This window comes from Oncorhynchus mykiss, chromosome 17 (genome assembly GCF_057628025.1).
Source record: "Oncorhynchus mykiss isolate SJ-2025 chromosome 17, ASM5762802v1, whole genome shotgun sequence".
NCBI classification, from domain to species: Eukaryota; Metazoa; Chordata; class Actinopteri; order Salmoniformes; family Salmonidae; genus Oncorhynchus; species Oncorhynchus mykiss.
Window position 1 is genome coordinate 67,375,111 of NC_143038.1, and position 19,265 is coordinate 67,394,375.

Consider the following 19,265-nt stretch of genomic DNA (forward strand, 5'->3'; position numbering starts at 1 on the left):
TAGTAGTTAGGGTTATGCTTAGTAGTTAGGGTTAGTAGTTGGGGGTTAGTAGTTGGTGGTTAGGGGTTAGTAGTTGGGGTTAGGGGTTAGTAGTTAGGGGTTAGTAGTTAGGGTTAGTACTTAGGGTTAGTAGTTAGTAGTTGGGGTTAGTAGTTGGGGTTAGTAGTTGGGGTTAGGGGTTAGTAGTTAGGGGTTAGGGTTAGTAGTTGGGGTTAGTAGTTGGGGTTAGTAGTTGGGGTTAGTAGTTGGGGTTAGTAGTTGGGGTTAGTAGTTGGGGTTAGTAGTTAGTAGTTGGGGTTAGTAGTTAGGGGTTAGGGGTTAGTAGTTAGGGGTTAGGGTTAGTAGTTGGGGTTAGTAGTTGGGGTTAGTAGTTGGGGTTAGAGGTTAGTAGTTGGGGTTAGTAGTTGGGGTTAGTAGTTGGGGTTAGAGGTTAGTAGTTGGGGTTAGTAGTTGGGGTTAGTAGTTGGGGTTAGTAGTTGGGGTTAGAGGTTAGTAGTTGGGGTTAGTAGTTGGGGTTAGTAGTTGGGGTTAGTAGTTGGGGTTAGTAGTTGGGGTTAGTAGTAGGTAGGTAGTACAATGTGTGTATCTTTACATGGTTCTTCACTTTATTTGTGCTGTTATCAGGTTTTGGCCCAAATCCCTCATCAGTCAGGTCACACTAACCTGTACTACAGACAAGGAGGAGGAAGGTAGAATCCATCCTGTCTGACTAACCTGTACTACAGACGAGGAGGAATGTAGAATCCATCCTGTCTGACTAACCTGTACTACAGACAAGGAGGAGGAATGTAGAATCCATCCTGTCTGACTAACCTGTACTACAGACAAGGAGGAGGAATGTAGAATCCATCCTGTCTGACTAACCTGTACTACAGACAAGGAGGAGGAATGTAGAATCCATCCTGTCACACTAACCTGTACTACAGACAAGGAGGAGGAATGTAGAATCCATCCTGTCTGACTAACCTGTACTACAGACAAGGAGGAGGAATGTAGAATCCATCCTGTCACACTAACCTGTACTACAGACAAGGAGGAGGAATGTAGAATCCATCCTGTCTGACTAACCTGTACTACAGACAAGGAGGAGGAATGTAGAATCCATCCTGTCACACTAACCTGTACTACAGACAAGGAGGAGGAAGGTAGAATCCATCCTGTCACACTAACCTGTACTACAGACAAGGAGGAGGAAGGTAGAATCCATCCTGTCTGACTAACCTGTACTACAGACAAGGAGGAGGAATGTAGAATCCATCCTGTCTGACTAACCTGTACTACAGACAAGGAGGAGGAAGGTAGAATCCATCCTGTCTGACTAACCTGTACTACAGACAAGGAGGAGGAAGGTAGAATCCATCCTGTCTGACTAACCTGTACTACAGACAAGGAGGAGGAAGGTAGAATCCATCCTGTCTGACTAACCTGTACTACAGACAAGGAGGAGGAATGTAGAATCCATCCTGTCTGACTGACCTGTACTACAGACAAGGAGGAGGAATGTAGAATCCATCCTGTCTGACTGACCTGTACTACAGACAAGGAGGAGGAATGTAGAATCCATCCTGTCTGACTAACCTGTACTACAGACAAGGAGGAGGAATGTAGAATCCATCCTGTCTGACTAACCTGTACTACAGACAAGGAGGAGGAATGTAGAATCCATCCTGTCTGACTAACCTGTACTACAGACAAGGAGGAGGAATGTAGAATCAATCCTGTCTGACTAACCTGTACTACAGACAAGGAGGAGGAAGGTAGAATCCATCCTGTCTGACTAACCTGTACTACAGACAAGGAGGAGGAATGTAGAATCCATCCTGTCTGACTAACCTGTACTACAGACAAGGAGGAGGAATGTAGAATCCATCCTGTCTGACTGTGCCCAGCCGCTACACTATGAATTCCATCCTGTCTGACTGTGCCCAGCCCCTACAGCATGAGTTCCATCCTGTCTGACTGTGCCCAGCCCCTACACTATGAGTTCCATCCTGTCTGACTGTGCCCAGCCCCTACACTATGAGTTCCATCCTGTCTGACTGTGCCCAGCCCCTACACTATGAGTTCCATCCTGTCTGACTGTGCCCAGCCCCTACACTGTGAGTTCCATCCTGTCTGACTGTGCCCAGCCCCTACACTATGAGTTCCATCCTGTCTGACTGTGCCCTGCCCCTACACTATGAGTTCCATCCTGTCTGACTGTGCCCAGCCCCTACACTGTGAGTTCCATCCTGTCTGACTGTGCCCATTCCCTACACTATGAGTTCCATCCTGTCTGACTGTGCCCAGCCCCTACACTATGAGTTCCATCCTGTCTGACTGTGCCCAGCCCCTACACTATGAGTTCCATCCTGTCTGACTGTGCCCAGCCCCTACACTATGAGTTCCATCCTGTCTGACTGTGCCCAGCCCCTACGCTATGAGTTCCATCCTGTCTGACTGTGCCCAGTCCCTACACTATGAGTTCCATCCTGTCTGACTGTGCCCATCCCCTACAGCATGAGTTCCATCCTGTCTGACTGTGCTCAGCCCCTACACTATGAGTTCCATCCTGTCTGACTGTGCCCAGCCCCTACAGCATGAGTTCCATCCTGTCTGACTGTGCCCAGCCCCTACACTATGAGTTCCATCCTGTCTGACTGTGCCCAGCCCCTACACTATGAGTTCCATCCTGTCTGACTGTGCCCAGCCCCTACACTATGAGTTCCATCCTGTCTGACTGTGCCCAGCCCCTACACTATGAGTTCCATCCTGTCTGACTGTGCCTAGCCCCTACACTGTGAGTTCCATCCTGTCTGACTGTGCCCAGCCCCTACGCTATGAGTTCCATCCTGTCTGACTGTGCCCAGTCCCTACACTATGAGTTCCATCCTGTCTGACTGTGCCCATCCCCTACAGCATGAGTTCCATCCTGTCTGACTGTGCTCAGTCCCTACACTATGAGTTCCATCCTGTCTGACTGTGCCCAGCCCCTACAGCATGAGTTCCAGGTCTTACCCTCTGGCTCCCTGTTTAGATTCCCCACTGTTTAGACTAACAGGTGCAAGCACTCCTTCACCACTATGGCCATTGCCATTTTAAATACAGGGAAGAGAAGGAAGAAGGCTAGGAATGATGATGTTGAGGAGAACGATGGTAATGTTTTTGATGCTGATGATGTTTTTTGTTTTTGTCAGCACATTGTTGATATGTTGTTGACAAGATACAGAGAACTTGACTTATTAGACAACTATGGCTTGCTTAGTGCTGCCTCTAAAGTAGACTACTAGTAGGCTTACTGTGTATAGTAGTATTGATGGCTGTCAGCCCTAGGACTTGATGGAGTAGCTCATTGTATTCCACTAGGACTTGATGGACAAGCTCATTGTATTCCACTAGGACTTGATGGACAAGCTCATTGTATTCACTAGGACTTGATGGACTAGCGCATTGTATTCCACTAGGACTTGGACTAGCTCATTGTATTCACTAGGACTTGATGGACTAGCTCATTGTATTCCACTAGGACTTGGACTAGCTCATTGTATTCCACTAGGACTTTATGGACTAGCTCATTGTATTCACTAGGACTTTATGGACTAGCTCATTGTATTCACTAGGACTTTATGGACTAGCACATTGTATTCCACTAGGACTTGATGGACTAGCACATTGTATTCACTAGGACTTTATGGACTAGCACATTGTATTCCACTAGGACTTGATGGACTAGCACATTGTATTCCACTAGGACTTGGACTAGCTCATTGTATTCACTAGGACTTGGACTAGCTTATTGTATTCACTAGGACTTTATGGACTAGCTCATTGTATTCACTAGGACTTTATGGACTAGCACATTGTATTCACTAGGACTTTATGGACTAGCTCATTGTATTCACTAGGACTTTATGGACTAGCTCATTGTATTCACTAGGACTTGGACTAGCTCATTGTATTCACTAGGACTGTGTGTTGTTGTGATCTATGTGTATTTTATGTGTTGTTTTTATGCTCCTTTCCTGCGAAACCAATTGCTCTCTGGGTCAAATAAAGTTGAACTCGTTGTTGTGTCTAGGTATTGAAGGGTTATATCATTGTGTCTAGGTATTGAAGGGTTATATCATTGTGTCTAGGTATTGAAGGTTTATATCATTGTGTCCAGGTATTGAAGGTTTATATCATTGTGTCCAGGTATTGAAGGTTTATATCATTGTGTCTAGGTATTGAAGGTTTATATCATTGTGTCTAGGTATTGAAGGTTTATATCATTGTGTCCAGGTATTGAAGGTTTATATCATTGTGTCTAGGTATTGAAGGTTTATATCATTGTGTCCAGGTATTGAAGGTTTATATCATTGTGTCCAGGTATTGAAGGTTTATATCATTGTGTCTAGGTATTGAAGGGTTATATCATTGTGTCTAGGTATTGAAGGGTTATATCATTGTGTCTAGGTATTGAAGGGTTATATCATTGTGTCTAGGTATTGAAGGGTTATATCATTGTGTCTAGGTATTGAAGGGTTATATCATTGTGTCTAGGTATTGAAGGGTTATATCATTGTGTCTAGGTATTGAAGGGTTATATCATTGTGTCTAGGTATTGAAGGGTTATATCATTGTGTCTAGGTATTGAAGGGTTATATCATTGTGTCTAGGTATTGAAGGGTTATATCATTGTGTCTAGGTATTGAAGGGTTATATCATTGTGTCTAGGTATTGAAGGGTTATATCATTGTGTCCAGGTATTGAAGGTTTATATCATTGTGTCTAGGTATTGAAGGGTTATATCATTGTGTCTAGGTATAGAGCATGTGAAGGGCTTCAGAGTTTACCTGGAGGACAAGGACCCAGAGGGGAAGCTGTGTCAGCACATGATCCTCAAAGACCCACGACAGCTCAACTTTTCTTACAGCAATGTGGTAAGTCACAGCACAGACTCAGCCAACAGGGTTTATTTTCCTTCGTGCACCTGGAAGGTGTGTGAACTAGCTTGGTATAATATAACATGCATAATAACTCAAGCTCAACTTTCCAAGTAATGTAAGTAAGTATTTGGGTGCTGAAGCCCTTACAAGACTTGATGACCGAAACACATCCATTTTGACTGCTGATAATAAATCAAAGGAATCATTTATTTTGTAAGTGCTGGCTGACCTGAAGTATACCTTCACCTTGTTATTTCCTGATAGATGATGAACTCTCAGCCCTTCCCTGGCCTGGCCTTTGAGACGGACTACATGATCCGGATAGTTCCTTTCCCCACCTTCATGAATGACAGCTTCTTCCCTCCATCCTTCCTGCGCACCAACTGTAAGAGAAACACTCCTCGAGCTGCCGGCTCTATTTGTAGACCATAAACACAGTTTAATCACTACAGGCAACTTTAAGTGGAATCAGACAGTGCCAGTGGTTTTACCTGGCCACATGATCACTACTGAGGAAAATCTTCAGGCCCTCATTTTGGAAAAACTCCTAGCCCTAAGTGATGATCTTGTGAATTGGTAAAGTCCTGTAACTGTAGTGTAACTGTCGTGTAACTAGTGCAACTGTCGTGTAACTAGTGCAACTGTCGTGTAACTGTCGTGTAACTGTCGTGTAACTGTTGTGTAACATTCGTGTTATTGTCGTGCAACATTCGTGTTATTGTCGTGCAACAGTCATGTAACTAGTGTAACTGTCGTGTAACTAGTGCAACTGTCGTGTAACTAGTGCAACTGTCGTGTAACTGTCGTGTAACTGTTGTGTAACATTCGTGTTATTGTCGTGCAACATTCGTGTTATTGTCGTGCAACAGTCATGTAACTAGTGCAACAGTCGTGTAACTGTAGTGTAACTGTTGGTGAAGACTCCCGTTGTAATTGTGTGTTTGTTCTCAGCCTGTGAAGTGCTTCTGGGACCCGACAACCTCGTCTGCAAACCATGTGAGTCCCCGTTGTACATCTACTTGCTCTTGTACCTACCTGTGCGATGCTGTAATCATGCTATTAACAACACTTTATTAACACATCAACAACATAGTATTGACATGTTTTACATAGTAAATAGCCTACTAATGTCCTTATAATTGCATAGTAATGGAGTTGAGTGTAAGGCATTGTGATTAATTGCAATGATATAGACATTCCTCTATTTTCTCATATACATACCTTTCTTTCTGTCTGGTGGTTGTGATCAGTCTGGAAGCCCAAGACCCTCAACATCTCTCAGCGGGGCACCAACCTCCATGTTGTCTTTGACCACGCCCCCTCCACCTTCGGCTTCACCGTTTACTACCTGTACTACAAACTACGACAGGAGGGACCCTTCAGGCTCAAACGCTGCAAACCGGTAAGGAAGGAAATTATGTTATAAGTATGCTCCAGAGCCTCAAAATTTTCCTGGTTAGATCGTGTGGTAGGAAAATCTCAGGGCCTTTCTTATAAGCAGTGATAATTAAGCAATGATGAGCTGCAACTTAGCCTGCATTTATCAAGCTCATCAGAGTAGAAGTGCCGATGATCTAGGATCAGTTTTGCCTTATGCCTACCCTAAAAAACATTTGTATATTTTACAATTTTAACCTTTATTTAACTAGGCAAGTCAGTTTAAGAACAAATTCTTATTTACAAGGACGGCCTACCCCGGCCAAAGCCGGACGACGCTGGGCCGATTGTGCGCCTCCCTATGGTACTCCCAATCACGGCCGGATGTGATACAACCTGCATACAGGAAATGGAAATGGGAGGACCTGGTCATAGATCAGCACTCCTAGTCTAAGACTCTTTTTATGAATACTGCTCCTAATGTGTTTCCCAGACACTGAGGAGGATGTAGTATGAATACTGCTCCTAATGTGTTTCCCAGACACTGAGGAGGATGTAGTATGGATACGGTGTGTTGACGTGTCTTCTGCCTTGGGCTCCTCTACCAGGCCTCTGCCTGCTGGGCCTTTCTCTCTCTCTCTCTCTCTCTGTCTCTCTCTCTGACAATCTATGGCCTCCTGAGAGACATCCGTGGACTTATCATACTTTCCTCTCTCTCTCTCTCTCTCTCTCTCTCGCTCTCTCTTTCACGCTCTGTTGCTCTCTCGCTCTCTCTTTCGCGCTCTGTTGCTCTCTCTCTCTCTCTCTCTCTCTCTCTCTCTCTCTCTCTCTCTCTCTCTCTCTCTCTCTCTCTCTCTCTCTCTCTCTCTCTCTCTCTCTATTTCTCTGTCTTTCTCTCTTTATTTTTCTTTCTCTCTGTCAGTGACACGAAGAACAACTCTGAGGCAGACCTGTATTCTAATAGCATTTGACATTTATTTCAAATACTTTGAGCATATGCTTTAACCTGTTGGAGTGCCAGGTCTGGTCAGAGCCACTCTGACGTCCTGAAGACTTTCCCAGCAGCAGAACAGATTGTCATTACCCAAGGCTGGAGGAGAGCTGGAGGAGAGCTGGTGGAGAGCTGGAGGAGAGCTGGAGGAGATCTGGAGGAGAGTAGAGGCTTTCTCTCTCATGTTGACATAACGTGTTGCATTGTTTTAGTTGGAGAGAGAAAGATAAAAACCTATAATCTCCCCCCTTCCTCTTCCAGTCAAGTCCTCTCTCAGCCCTACAGTTGTTCTGCCTGTGAACAATGACGAAAGCAGAAAAGCCAAAGCCCCCCCTAGCTAGTTCTATCAAGTCCCTTCTCTCACTGTGGTTTGAAACAGGATCTGCTTATATCATCAACAATGGGTTTATTTGGACATGAGGTGGAAAGAAACTATCTTTATGTCAGTATTCTAAAGCCCTAGTCATAGATGCAGAAAACTCCTCAGCTATGTACCAAATTCAACGTGAAGATATTATCACCGCAGAAACAGCATTGATTTAGTCGGTAACATGTACACACATCCCTTCAGGAGGAACATTTAGCTGCTGTTGAAAATGGTTGATCATTGATAATCATGCACGTCTTTACTCTCTTTTTGTACAGGAGTTAAACCTGCCCAAAACAACATGTGTTCTTCAAGATGTGATACCAGGAACCTATGCGATTGAGGTAAGGATTCTGACCTCACACTACTGCAGGATTCTCTCCTGGTTGTGACTATGGTATGTTATGATTATTATACTATCACACTTAAGAAAGCTTATGGATATACTATTCTAAACCATAAAGAAACCCTGCAGCTCATATTTACCGACATCTTTTGTCCTGCAGCTGCGAGATGACACCAACACCACCAGGAGACAGGCCCAGTACCACGTGAGCCAAGGTGAGCTACCTTGCCTCTGGACTGACACACTAGATACCATCATAGCCTCACACTTCTCTGTGGACCAATAACTTTTTACTAGACTCTCATTACATTACATAAGCACGGATGACATAAGCACGGATGACGTGCTTCTACACCTGCATTGCTCGCTGTTTGGGGTTTTAAGCTGGGTTTATGTACAGCACTTTGTGACATCAGCTGATGTAAGAAGGGCTTTATAAATAAATGTGATTGATTGATGACTGGAGGACATTATTATCACCTAAGAGTGTTCTCTTAGTGTTCTCTTAGTATTCAAGTCTTGTGTACACTTTGTAGAATTAAAAACAAGCACTAAGTGGAATTGATGAGATGTATTCTAATGTATTTATTCTAATTTCTACCATAATGTCCAGCCCACTCCCCGTGGGCAGGTCCTATCGGATTCATGAGATGTATTCTAATTTGTTTATTCTAATTTCTACCATAATGTCCAGCCCACTCCCCGTGGGCAGGTCCTATCGGATTCATGAGATGTATTCTAATTTGTTTATTCTAATTTCTACCATAATGTCCAGCCCACTCCCCGTGGGCAGGTCCTATCAGATTCATGAGATGTATTCTAATTTGTTTATTCTAATTTCTACCATAATGTCCAGCCCACTCCCCGTGGGCAGGTCCTATCAGATTCATGAGATGTATTCTAATTTGTTTATTCTAATTTCTACCATAATGTCCAGCCCACTCCCCGTGGGCAGGTCCTATCGGATTCATGAGATGTATTCTAATTTGTTTATTCTAATTTCTACCATAGTGTCCAGCCCACTCCCCGTGGGCAGGTCCTATCAGATTCATGAGATGTATTCTAATTTGTTTATTCTAATTTCTACCATAATGTCCAGCCCACTCCCCGTGGGCAGGTCCTATCAGAGCCATGGCCATCACTGTTCCTCTGGTCATCATTTCTGCCTTTGCTACACTCTTCACCGTCATGTGCCGCAAGAAACAACAAGGTATGTTCCTTTTATCATTGTTTTCATATTACTGCACTCCATTTTACATTCAGTCTCCATTCTGTCTGTTTACCGAGTCTAACTTTTAAAGTATTCCAACATGTACTTACATTATGAGACGTTTAGTAGATTAGGCCAGTGCTGCTGTGTCAATGCATTTCCTTTCACCCTTTTAATATGGAATTAACATTTTATTAATATGCCATCCATCTATCCATCTATCTATCTAGAGAACATCTACTCCCATCTGGACGAGGAGAGCTCTGAGTCATCGTCTCACACCACAGCTCTGAATGCAGACAGGCCCTGGCCCCGGACCAAGGTGTTTGTCTGCTACTCCACTAAGGACTGCCCCAAACACCTCGCTGTCATACAGAGCTTCGCCTTCTTCCTCCAGGACTTCTGTGGCTGTGAGGTAGGCACTAAGCTTCAGAAATAATGCTCATTGGAGCACAAACCCCCTTATCTAGATGATAGCTCCTTAGTTTAGCTCTATTAAGGGTTAACTGAGGGTTGGCTCAGGCCAGGGAATTGAATGTGAACAGACTACATGGCAGAAGCTTGAAAGTCTGGAATGTGGGTTGTGTGCCACCTGCTGGCTAGTAGGCGAATTACTACTAGTAGAAGAGGAATACCTCAGTACATACTCAAGAATAGTTTAGTATTCTGTAGTAATAATCCATAATAATGATAATAATATGAATATGCAATCGTTGCCTAACTATTGCTGTCTGTGGTTGAATTATTCCTAGAGGTGATGTTATGACACCTGTTTTAACACCTCGTACCTCTTTGATCCTCTGTATTGTGTCTTAGGTGACTCTGGACCTATGGGAGCACCTGCAGATCTGTAAGGAGGGCCAGATGTCCTGGCTGAGCCGGCAGATAGATGAGGCTCACTACATCATCACTGTCTGCTCCAAGGGCCTTAAGTACTACGTAGAGAAGAAAAACCGCAGAGGGAAATCACCAGCCAGAACTTGCCCTGGAGGTGTTTGATTGATTGATTTAATTTATTTGACAGTTGAACAAAAAATAATATACAGCTGGTTCATACATTTCATTGCAAGTTGTGGTTGTTTTAGGGAAAGGGACCAAGTCAGTTGCTCAACTGAATGCATTCAACCGAAATGTGTCTTCTGCATTTAACCCAACCCCTCTGAATCAGAGAGGTGCGGGAGGATGCCTTGTGCCACGTCATCGGCGCCCAGGGAGCAGTTGTTGTTGGGGGTTAGCTACCTTTCTCAAAAGTGTTCACCTTGCAGGCTCAGGGATTCGCTCTTAACCGCTAGGCTACCTGGCTCTACCTGTTTTACCTACCTCAGTTAAATGCCCTGAATGTAAATCGCTCTGGATCAGTGTTGGGGAATGTTACTTTCATGGAAAGTAACTTGTTACATTACTTTTGCATTACCAAACACAAAAAACCCTCTGAAGATACCTTGCGCGTGTTGGTCATTCATTTTTATGCCCAGTAGAGGGCGCACACCACCTTTAAATGGGCTGCATTACTTTTGAGCTGGAGAAATGTCCGTTCTTATCAACTGTGCATAACCTGATCACCTAACTAAGGTGTTATTATTACCAGGCAGTAATTGGGGCACTCACCTGAACCCGATGATCCTGTGTTTGCGTGTGAATCCTGCAAGTATCGTCAGTCAAGTAACATCTGTACTTTTCTTCTACCAATTCAAAGTAATGTGAATACTTCCACAATTAAGGCTATTGTCTCTGCCATCTCGCTAGCTATCTACCAGCTACCATGCTAGCTACCATGCCAGCTACCATTCCAGCTACCCGCCACAATGTTCATGCTGTAACAGGAGGGTGGAACGAATGTAGCCTAGGAGGGAGGGATTTTCATTTTTAATTTTCGTCAACAGAAAAAGGGAAATAATATTGTAAAAGTAACTAAGTAACTGATTTCTTAAATTGACAAACTAATGTATTAGGTTACTCATTACCACAAAAAAAGTAATCTGAATACTCTAATGGGTTATATGTATTGCATTACTCCCAACAATGCTCCGGATAAGAACTTCTGCTAAATTACCAAAATGTAAGGATACCACAAAGACACTGACTTATGTCCATTGGGTTTGTTTTGGAGCAGGTGGTGGAGCAGCAGCAGCGGCAGCAGCGAATGGAGCAGAGCTCTTCATCGTTGCCGTGGCAATGATCGCAGAGAAGCTTCGCGAGGGGTGCCAGAAAGACCAGGACCTGTCTCGTTTCATGGCCATCTACTTCGACTACTCCCACGAGAGCGATGTCCCCACCATGCTGAGCCTGGCTCCCAAGTTTAAGCTCATGGATCAGCTCCCTCAGATGTTCAGCCTCCTCCACTCTCGACAGCTCAGTTTACCAGAGCGCGAACCGCAGCCTCTCAACATCAGCAAGAGGAACTACTTCCGGAGCAAGTCGGGGCGGTCTCTATACGTAGCCATCTGTAACATGCACCAGCACATTTCTCTGGAGCCTGATTGGTTCGAGAGGCAGCTGATGCCTGCCCCCCCAGCCCCGCCTCCGAAGCAGCGTGACGCCGCCAGAACGTCTTCGTCATCATCACCTCACATGGAGAAGTTTGACTCTGGGCTGGTGCTCAATGAGGTTCTGTTTAAGTTGCCATCAGAAAGTGAGGGTACTCTGAAGAGGAATGTGCTGCTCACGTCTCTCCCACCCAACCTCAGTCTGGCCCACTGCTCCCTGGACAGACCTGTGGGGCCTGGGCCTGGCTCCAGCCTCTCTCAGGGGGAGATCGGGGGGCTGTCGGGGGCCTCATCTGGTCTGGGTCCTCTGGGTCTGGGGTCTCTGAGGCCTGTGGTCCCTCCTCAGGCTGGGGACGGCTCGGCCAGTCCTCCAGAGATGCCCAGGGACTCGGGGATCTATGATTCGTCAGTGCCTTCCTCTGAGCTGTCCATCCCCCTCATGGAGGGCCTGTCACCTGACCAGGCTGACTCCTCCTCTCTGGCCGAAAGCGAATCATCTTCTTCCGGACTGGGTAAGAGACCAATGACTAAAAATGCCTAAAAGGATGTTGTATGACATTTTCACATACAAATAGTCATGAAACATATCTTCCATATGTGGTCATGAATCATGAATCAGATTGTGAATGAGTCGGATTTAAAGCCCATTGCCTAAAAATGCCTAAAATGATGTATGACATTTTCACATTCAAATACAGCAGGACTGATAGTGAACCATGGGTCAGATTGACAATGAGTCATCTAATTTGAATCAGAGATGATTCAGTCTGATGAGTCAGTCAGACTGACATCATAACAGAGTTTCTCAAACCACTCCTGAGGGACTCCTGGTCGTTTCACAGAATAGTTTTATACACCGTGTCCATATTCATAAGAATCAATTCCCCTCGCCCACAAATTGGGGAAAACAAACATTCTTTCCCATTGACTCCCATTGTAAAAGATCCAACTTCTTTGTCAGTTTTTTTTTATATATATTAAAGAAAAAAGAAGACGTGCTGAAAAGCAGCTTTGTTGTTCAATGTACATGTAACCAGGCCAAAAACCCTGACCTGCGGTCCACAACGCTCCCGAGTAGGGAAATGGAGCCTCACTCACTCATGTGGCTGCCATCGCCATCATGAAAAGGGGCAATATTATGTTTTTATAAGGAGTGAGAACACTCGGGAGCAGGCAATGTTGAAAAGTCAAAAAATTACATGTTGGACTTTTCTTAAATATTAGTTTTGTTATTGACTGAAACAAGAAGACAACAAAAAAAGTGTGTTTGAAAAAAGGTTTTTGCTGTGAGCCGATGAAGTAACCTAGGTAACCACAGGTTGTTTTCCCCACAGGCGGGTGGAGACCGTGACGTTCTGTCTAATACCGACTGGGCGTATTCAGGGGTGGAAATGGAAAAAGTCACTAATTCCCACCCCTTTCTTTGTTCTAGCACACCTGAAATCAACATGTTCAACTAAGCATCAAGCCCTTGATTAGTTGAAGCAGCTGTGCTACTAATAACTTGTATTTTAAAGTACTGTATTTTTACATCTGGCCCATGGCCTGTTGCTAAAGTGACGCCATTTGTGTTGAATTATGTTTGCTGTGCCTCCAGAAGTTGCTGAATATCTCTTCATCTTGTGTGTCTCCAGGTGATGAGGAGCCACCTGCTGTCAGCTCTCTGCGCTGCGCCATGGCAACCATCTGTAAAGCTGAGCTCCACCAACACCATCTAAAGCAGTCTGAAGGACTGGGGCTCCCTCCTGTTCCTGTTCCTCCCTTGTAGTGAACGGAACAACGACTTTACAGTACCTGGACACCCATAACGACACTTTACTGCCTTCAAAGACACTGCCTTGATACGGACCATCATCCTGAGTTGTACGAGCTATCTAAAACATTGAATCCCAAATGAACAGTGTACGGTAACCAAGCCCATGGATGTCAGTGATGTCATCCGCTATGGAATCTCTGTGGACTTGTGGCTGATAGAACACTGAGGAATGTTGATGTCATTGTTTTAGAACACAGAGGGTTTTGTGAACGTTCTAAGTTGTGTGAAGACAAGGCGTTATTTAATCAAATGGTTGTATGTTGTTTTGCATCGCTGTCCTGTATTTGTTAGTGTTCTAACGGTGTTTATTTTAGACTAGGCCAGATCTTCCCTTTAAAACATCCCATACCAGGTTACTAGTTTACTAACACACCTGCTTCAACTCTAATAATCATCAACCCTAGATTACTTGAATTAGGTGTGTTAGTGCTGGGCTTGAACAAAAAATCTGCGACTTCAACACCAGATGTAGTGTGTTTCTAACTGGGACAATTTCGTGAGCCAGTAGTGATGACCATGCTCTTTTAAGTGAGAGAACGTTGGTTTGTTACTTCATTCTAATTTATTGAAAATTATGAAATATGAAATTACTTTTTAAGGATACAAGGAGCTGAAATTATTGTGTCAAAACACTTTTACTTGTTTTTTTTTAATGTAGTTTTCACACCAATTTGTTTTACTAATAGAAAAGGTTTGACAACTCTTGTGTAAGAGATCAGATATATTGGGAGTACCTAGGGCTGTGGCGGTTCATGACATCTCGTCAGCCAGGTGATTATCAAGCAAATAACTGTCGGTCTCACGGTAATTGACCGTCAATTAACATAAACACATTTAGCATCTCCTGGTTTCCACACATTGCCTACAAGCCACTGATGCAGACATTTGGATCATCTACATTTTAAAAAGTCTACTAAATCCATGTAATAAAGCCAACACCTTCACAATAAATCCATTATTATTTTAGACCGGTCTAAAGAAACATGATGGTGAAGATAATATAGTCTATTTCAGAAGAACTGAATAGCATCCTCTGAGTTGTCCTTATGTTATGTCCTGATCTGGCTGTGCCATGTGGCTGTTGGCTACAATAGTTCATTTAGCAGACAAAATTTGGTTAGAATTCCATGGCATTATTTTATATTATTTTATAGTATGAAAAATACAATTGAACAAAGCTGAATAAAATATAAAGGATGTTTTCTCCAAATGATTTGAGGGGTGTGCACATGTGCTATTCTGTTTTGAGCGGTTAACAAACAAATAGATACTCCGATATGCTTAATTTAAAATTATTAATGTAACTTTAGTTGTTCAACAAACGTTGGGCTGTATGTTTTGATTTTTTAATACATTGTAAGGCTGCATGATGAGACTAATGATCATTTGAAAAAAGTTGTTTGAAAGGCATGTGCTCTGCTTAGTTTTTTTTTTGCGCTGGCTGTTGCCTACACACTTCATCAGTCTCTCATTCACAATTTGACAAGCGCTTGACAATGCCTCGAATTTCCCAGGGGCATCCCCTTTGTGTGGCCGATGCACCCTAAAGCAAGTTGTGCGTTTGGCGGCCAGTACCCGTTGTTCCTTTCTCCCTGATTGCTACATGCTTCGAAGCACCCCTCACTCACATGGCTCAGGTCGTTCTCACAAGCTACAAGTGAAGAGCAACCCTTCGGGAACACAACTCCTTATCCAATTCCGAGTACATATTGAATATATTGGAAGAAGAGTCCACATTTACTTTTTGTCAACCAACAAGATGAGTAGGCCTAATGAACAGCAAAAGCACTAGTCTATGTCAATCTACTATCCCCCATAGTACAAAAGTTGACTTATTCTATTCTTTGCGAGAAATAAAAATTCCAAACATAGTCTGGGACAGTTGTGGGATGTGATAGATCCCAAATTATTACAACCACTAGCATTAAACAAGCTTTTTTACGCGATGAGACTGAAGCAACAGATCGGAACGTTTATCTTAAAATGTGATAAACTATTAGCCTATTTCATCACATAAGCGCAGCAATGCACACATGGCAGTAGGCCATTATCAAAAGTGACTTTATGCATTATGCTATTATGCATGTAATGCTTTTATTATAAAGGTGCATTTTTATGCTGAACATTTTCTTCTCCGAACTTGAGACTCACGCGCTGCTTAAGTATGTATGCCAGTTAGGCTCTACCACCCTTGTAAAGCAGATTAATGTACTTCATTTTAAGAAATTATTTGGCCACTTTAGATGTGATAATAACCTTTATCAAAACATATAGACCTATGGGCTGGCCTACATGAGGTGTGTGACTATGATTAGAAAAATTCACAAAAAAAGGGATTGTTTCTTGCAATATCAGCCCATCAATATTAGTGATAAGCTAATATTTTCACACATCAGACTATTCTTGATTTAATCTTGTCTTTACATATACTAAATAATATATCTGTGAAATGTCTCATGAAGTGTTTGATTACATTTTTGATTACATTTGCATTTATGTCAGAATGATTAGAGGGACAATCGAGTGCTGAGTACCAGGCAGTTAGCAATCTTGGAAGACTACTAATGACCGTCAGCAGCATCAGAGCTTGGAGAAAGCCGGTGTTGCGGTAATATGGTTACCACCCCAGGAGTACCCACACTATTTGATCATATATTTGACACCAGCAGTTCTGCATTTTTTTTGTCTCCATCAGAAGAGTGGACAGGGGTGTCCATTTTAGGAGCAATTTCATAAACTAAATGTCTTTATTTGAAACTTGGGAAATATACTGTTATTCAACTCTTAAAGAGAAAAAACGAATTCAGCGCATTCGGAAAGTATTCAGACCCCTTGACTTTTCCCCCATTTTGTTAAAGTTACAGCCGTATTCAAAAATTGATTAAATTAACACGTGGTCATCAATCTACACACAATACCCAGTAATGACAAAGTGAAAACAGGTTTTTAGAAATGTTTGAAATTGTACAGAAAATTTAAAAAACAGAAATACCTTATTTACATAAGTATTTAGCCCCTTTGCTATAAGACTTGAAATTGAGCTCAGGTGCATCCTGTTTCCATTGATGATCATTGAGATGTTTCTACAACTTGATTGGAGTCCACCTGTGGTATATTCAATTGCTTGGACATGATGTGGAAAGGCACACAACTGTCTATACAAGGTCCCACAGTTGACAGTGCATGTCAGAGCAAAAACAAAGCCATGAGGTGGAAGGAATTGTCCATAGAGCTCTGAGACAGGATTGTGTCAAGGCACAGACCTGGGGAAGTATTGAAGGTCCCCAAGAACAGAGTGGCCTCCATCATTCTTAAATGGAAGCAGTTTGGAACCACCTCGAGTCTTCTTAGAGCTGGCAGCCCCGCCAAACTGAGCAATCTGGAGAGAAGGGCCTTGGTCAGGGAGGTGACCAAGAACCCAATGGTCACTCTGACAGAGCTCCAGAGTTAATCTGTGGAGATGGGAGAACTTTCCAGAAGGACAACCTTGTCTGCAGCACTGATCGAACATCTCTGGAGAGACCTGAAAATAGCTGTGCAGCGACACTCCCCATCCAACCTGAAAGGGCTTGATAGGATCTGCAGAGGAGAATGGGAGAAACTCCCCAAATACAGATGTGCCAAGCTTGTAGTGTCATACCTAAGAAAACTCAAGGCTGTAATCGCTGACAAATGTGCTTCAACAAAGTACTGAGTAAAGGTTCTGAATGTGATATATATACATATTTTTTTAATACATTTGGACCATTTTCTAAAAACCTATTTTTGCTTTGGCATTATGGGGTATTGTGTGTAGATTTGATGAGGGGAAAAAATACAATTGTATCAATTTTAGAATAAGGCTGTAACATAACAAAACGTGTAAACGGTCAAGGGTTTCAGTACCAGTCATTTTTTTACAGGGCTTTGTAAATATGTAAAAGTAGTTAAATAAAATCTGTTTTATTCCAGTTTTGTATAGTTTTTAGATTCTTCGTTTTTTTTCTACATTATATACTGTTTTATAGTACTCTAATGTAGGAAATAAACATAAATTGAAATAAATAATTATTTACAACTTTGATTCTAGCCTCGGACAACCAGGTCAAGGAGATGGGACTTGCAATGATGGCTCCACAAAACGAAATGTTTTTTCCTGCTCAAAAACTAAACATGAAGAACACAATCTGTTACAATATCATTTACGCTTTTTATTTGGAAACAGAGAAGTGTATTTGATATGTTCCCAGTTGAAGTGCTATTTGAAGTGGTAGACCAATTGAGTGAGCAACTGATTTCCCTGTACAATACATAGCAGGCGTCAAAGAAACGCCTGAAACTAGATCCCCTAAGTCAGGGTTCCCTAACTGGCAGCACACTGTGGTTTTATTTGGCACTTCAAGTTTTCTGAGCAATAAATATATATGCATATAACACTGACTGTAGAAAACATTAGGAACACCTGCTATTATTTATATGAAAAAATATTCGAAAAATGTCAGCACGGTTTGAAATATGTGTTTTAGTCAAATATGTTTGGTCTTCTTGGGGTCAATTTGCAGTCTACATATTATTTCTAATTATCTTCCGGCTCCCCGAAAATCCGCGCAACAAAAAATTCGTCCGGTGGCTGAATCTAGTTGATGATCCCTACCCTACATACCGGTCTTGAAAAGATGAAAAACAACTGTCGGTGGAGGTTCTTTCTTGTGCGCTACTCAACCAAACCAGTAAATGTGGAGGAGGAGTTCAATCTTCGCTTTGTTCAAGCCGGGACTCGGCAGAGGTGACTGTAGCTCTGGGCCAAGTGCACTGTGTATTGTAAATCCAAGGTCCTGGTTAAGATACAGTTATGATACAATGTATCCTATTATTGCGTGTTTCAGTAACTGTCACACGTGGTGTCATAATGTTTGGGATAGAAGTAAACCTTTGTAAAAGCTATACATATTTCCTCCAACCTACAAATGAAGTCACATGTTTGTCTATTATAGACATTATGGCTTTCATTAGAACTGACAGTCACGCTTAAATTCAGTAGCAATATGGAAAGTGTATTAACCGTTAATAATCGTCCTTTTTAGATGGTGTAGATTAGTTTCCAGTGGTGAATATAATGTACTATTGAAAAGAGAACATTGGTGTAAAGAGCGGATTAGAAATCACACCGATGACTACACTTCCTGTAGGCTATTATTTATGATTGTAATTTCCCATGGTGTGCACTGTACTGTATTATCTCACTGTAAAAAACCCACTTCGGTGACACACACAAACAGGCAGTGTTTATGGGCGGTGCTTGGAGCCGCTATTCAACTCCACAGTGGACCCGAATCTGTGTTCCGTGAGGCACCAAGGCGTGAAACAACCGTAGGCGTAACACCTGATGGTTAAAAACAAAGATAGACTATTTCAAGGGCGATACGTAGTGTATGTAAATATTGGCGATTCAAAGTAAAACTTTGTCATTATTATAAGCGGAAAAAAGTAGTTTATTAGTTTTTTAACCGGGACTGTTTGGAGTTGACAGTCTATGTATGACGAGACGTTTATAGATTACTTGTTTCCTCGTTCGAAAAACGTTTTAGTTTTTTGGGGAATATATTACAGTGGAAGAACTCAAATCACATGCAAACAAGCGATGGAAACAAAGACGTTTCAGGGTAAGATGTCTTTCTATTTTAACTCAAACTCAACCAATCAGACTTGCCATAATTTCCATAAATATAGTCAACACCAACTACAAACATGTTGTGGTTTATTTGTTATATTTCTTGGCCTACATT

The 19,265-nt window shown here is 42.6% G+C and overlaps 2 protein-coding genes across 3 annotated transcripts in view; both read left to right on the forward strand.

Annotated features, from left to right (window-relative positions):
• LOC110494741 (interleukin-17 receptor D) overlaps positions 1 to 14,778 on the forward strand; it is a 57,191-nt gene extending 42,413 nt beyond the window's left edge. For both annotated transcript variants that reach the window (XM_036950789.2, XM_090206415.1), the window contains 11 exons: positions 4,783 to 4,901; positions 5,172 to 5,292; positions 5,859 to 5,903; positions 6,158 to 6,309; positions 7,921 to 7,986; positions 8,149 to 8,203; positions 9,088 to 9,198; positions 9,429 to 9,613; positions 10,015 to 10,189; positions 11,312 to 12,196; positions 13,319 to 14,778. In XM_036950789.2, coding sequence (XP_036806684.1) covers positions 4,783 to 4,901; positions 5,172 to 5,292; positions 5,859 to 5,903; positions 6,158 to 6,309; positions 7,921 to 7,986; positions 8,149 to 8,203; positions 9,088 to 9,198; positions 9,429 to 9,613; positions 10,015 to 10,189; positions 11,312 to 12,196; positions 13,319 to 13,452 — 2,048 coding nt within the window. In that variant the 3' untranslated portion in view covers positions 13,453 to 14,778. The remainder of the gene's footprint in view (positions 1 to 4,782; positions 4,902 to 5,171; positions 5,293 to 5,858; positions 5,904 to 6,157; positions 6,310 to 7,920; positions 7,987 to 8,148; positions 8,204 to 9,087; positions 9,199 to 9,428; positions 9,614 to 10,014; positions 10,190 to 11,311; positions 12,197 to 13,318) is intronic.
• A 3,995-nt stretch (positions 14,779 to 18,773) lies between these two features.
• Positions 18,774 to 19,265, forward strand: part of LOC110493277 (rho guanine nucleotide exchange factor 3) — a 104,365-nt gene continuing 103,873 nt past the window's right edge. The window contains exon 1 of the mRNA XM_036950798.2: positions 18,774 to 19,142. Coding sequence (XP_036806693.2) covers positions 19,108 to 19,142 — 35 coding nt within the window. The 5' untranslated portion in view covers positions 18,774 to 19,107. The remainder of the gene's footprint in view (positions 19,143 to 19,265) is intronic.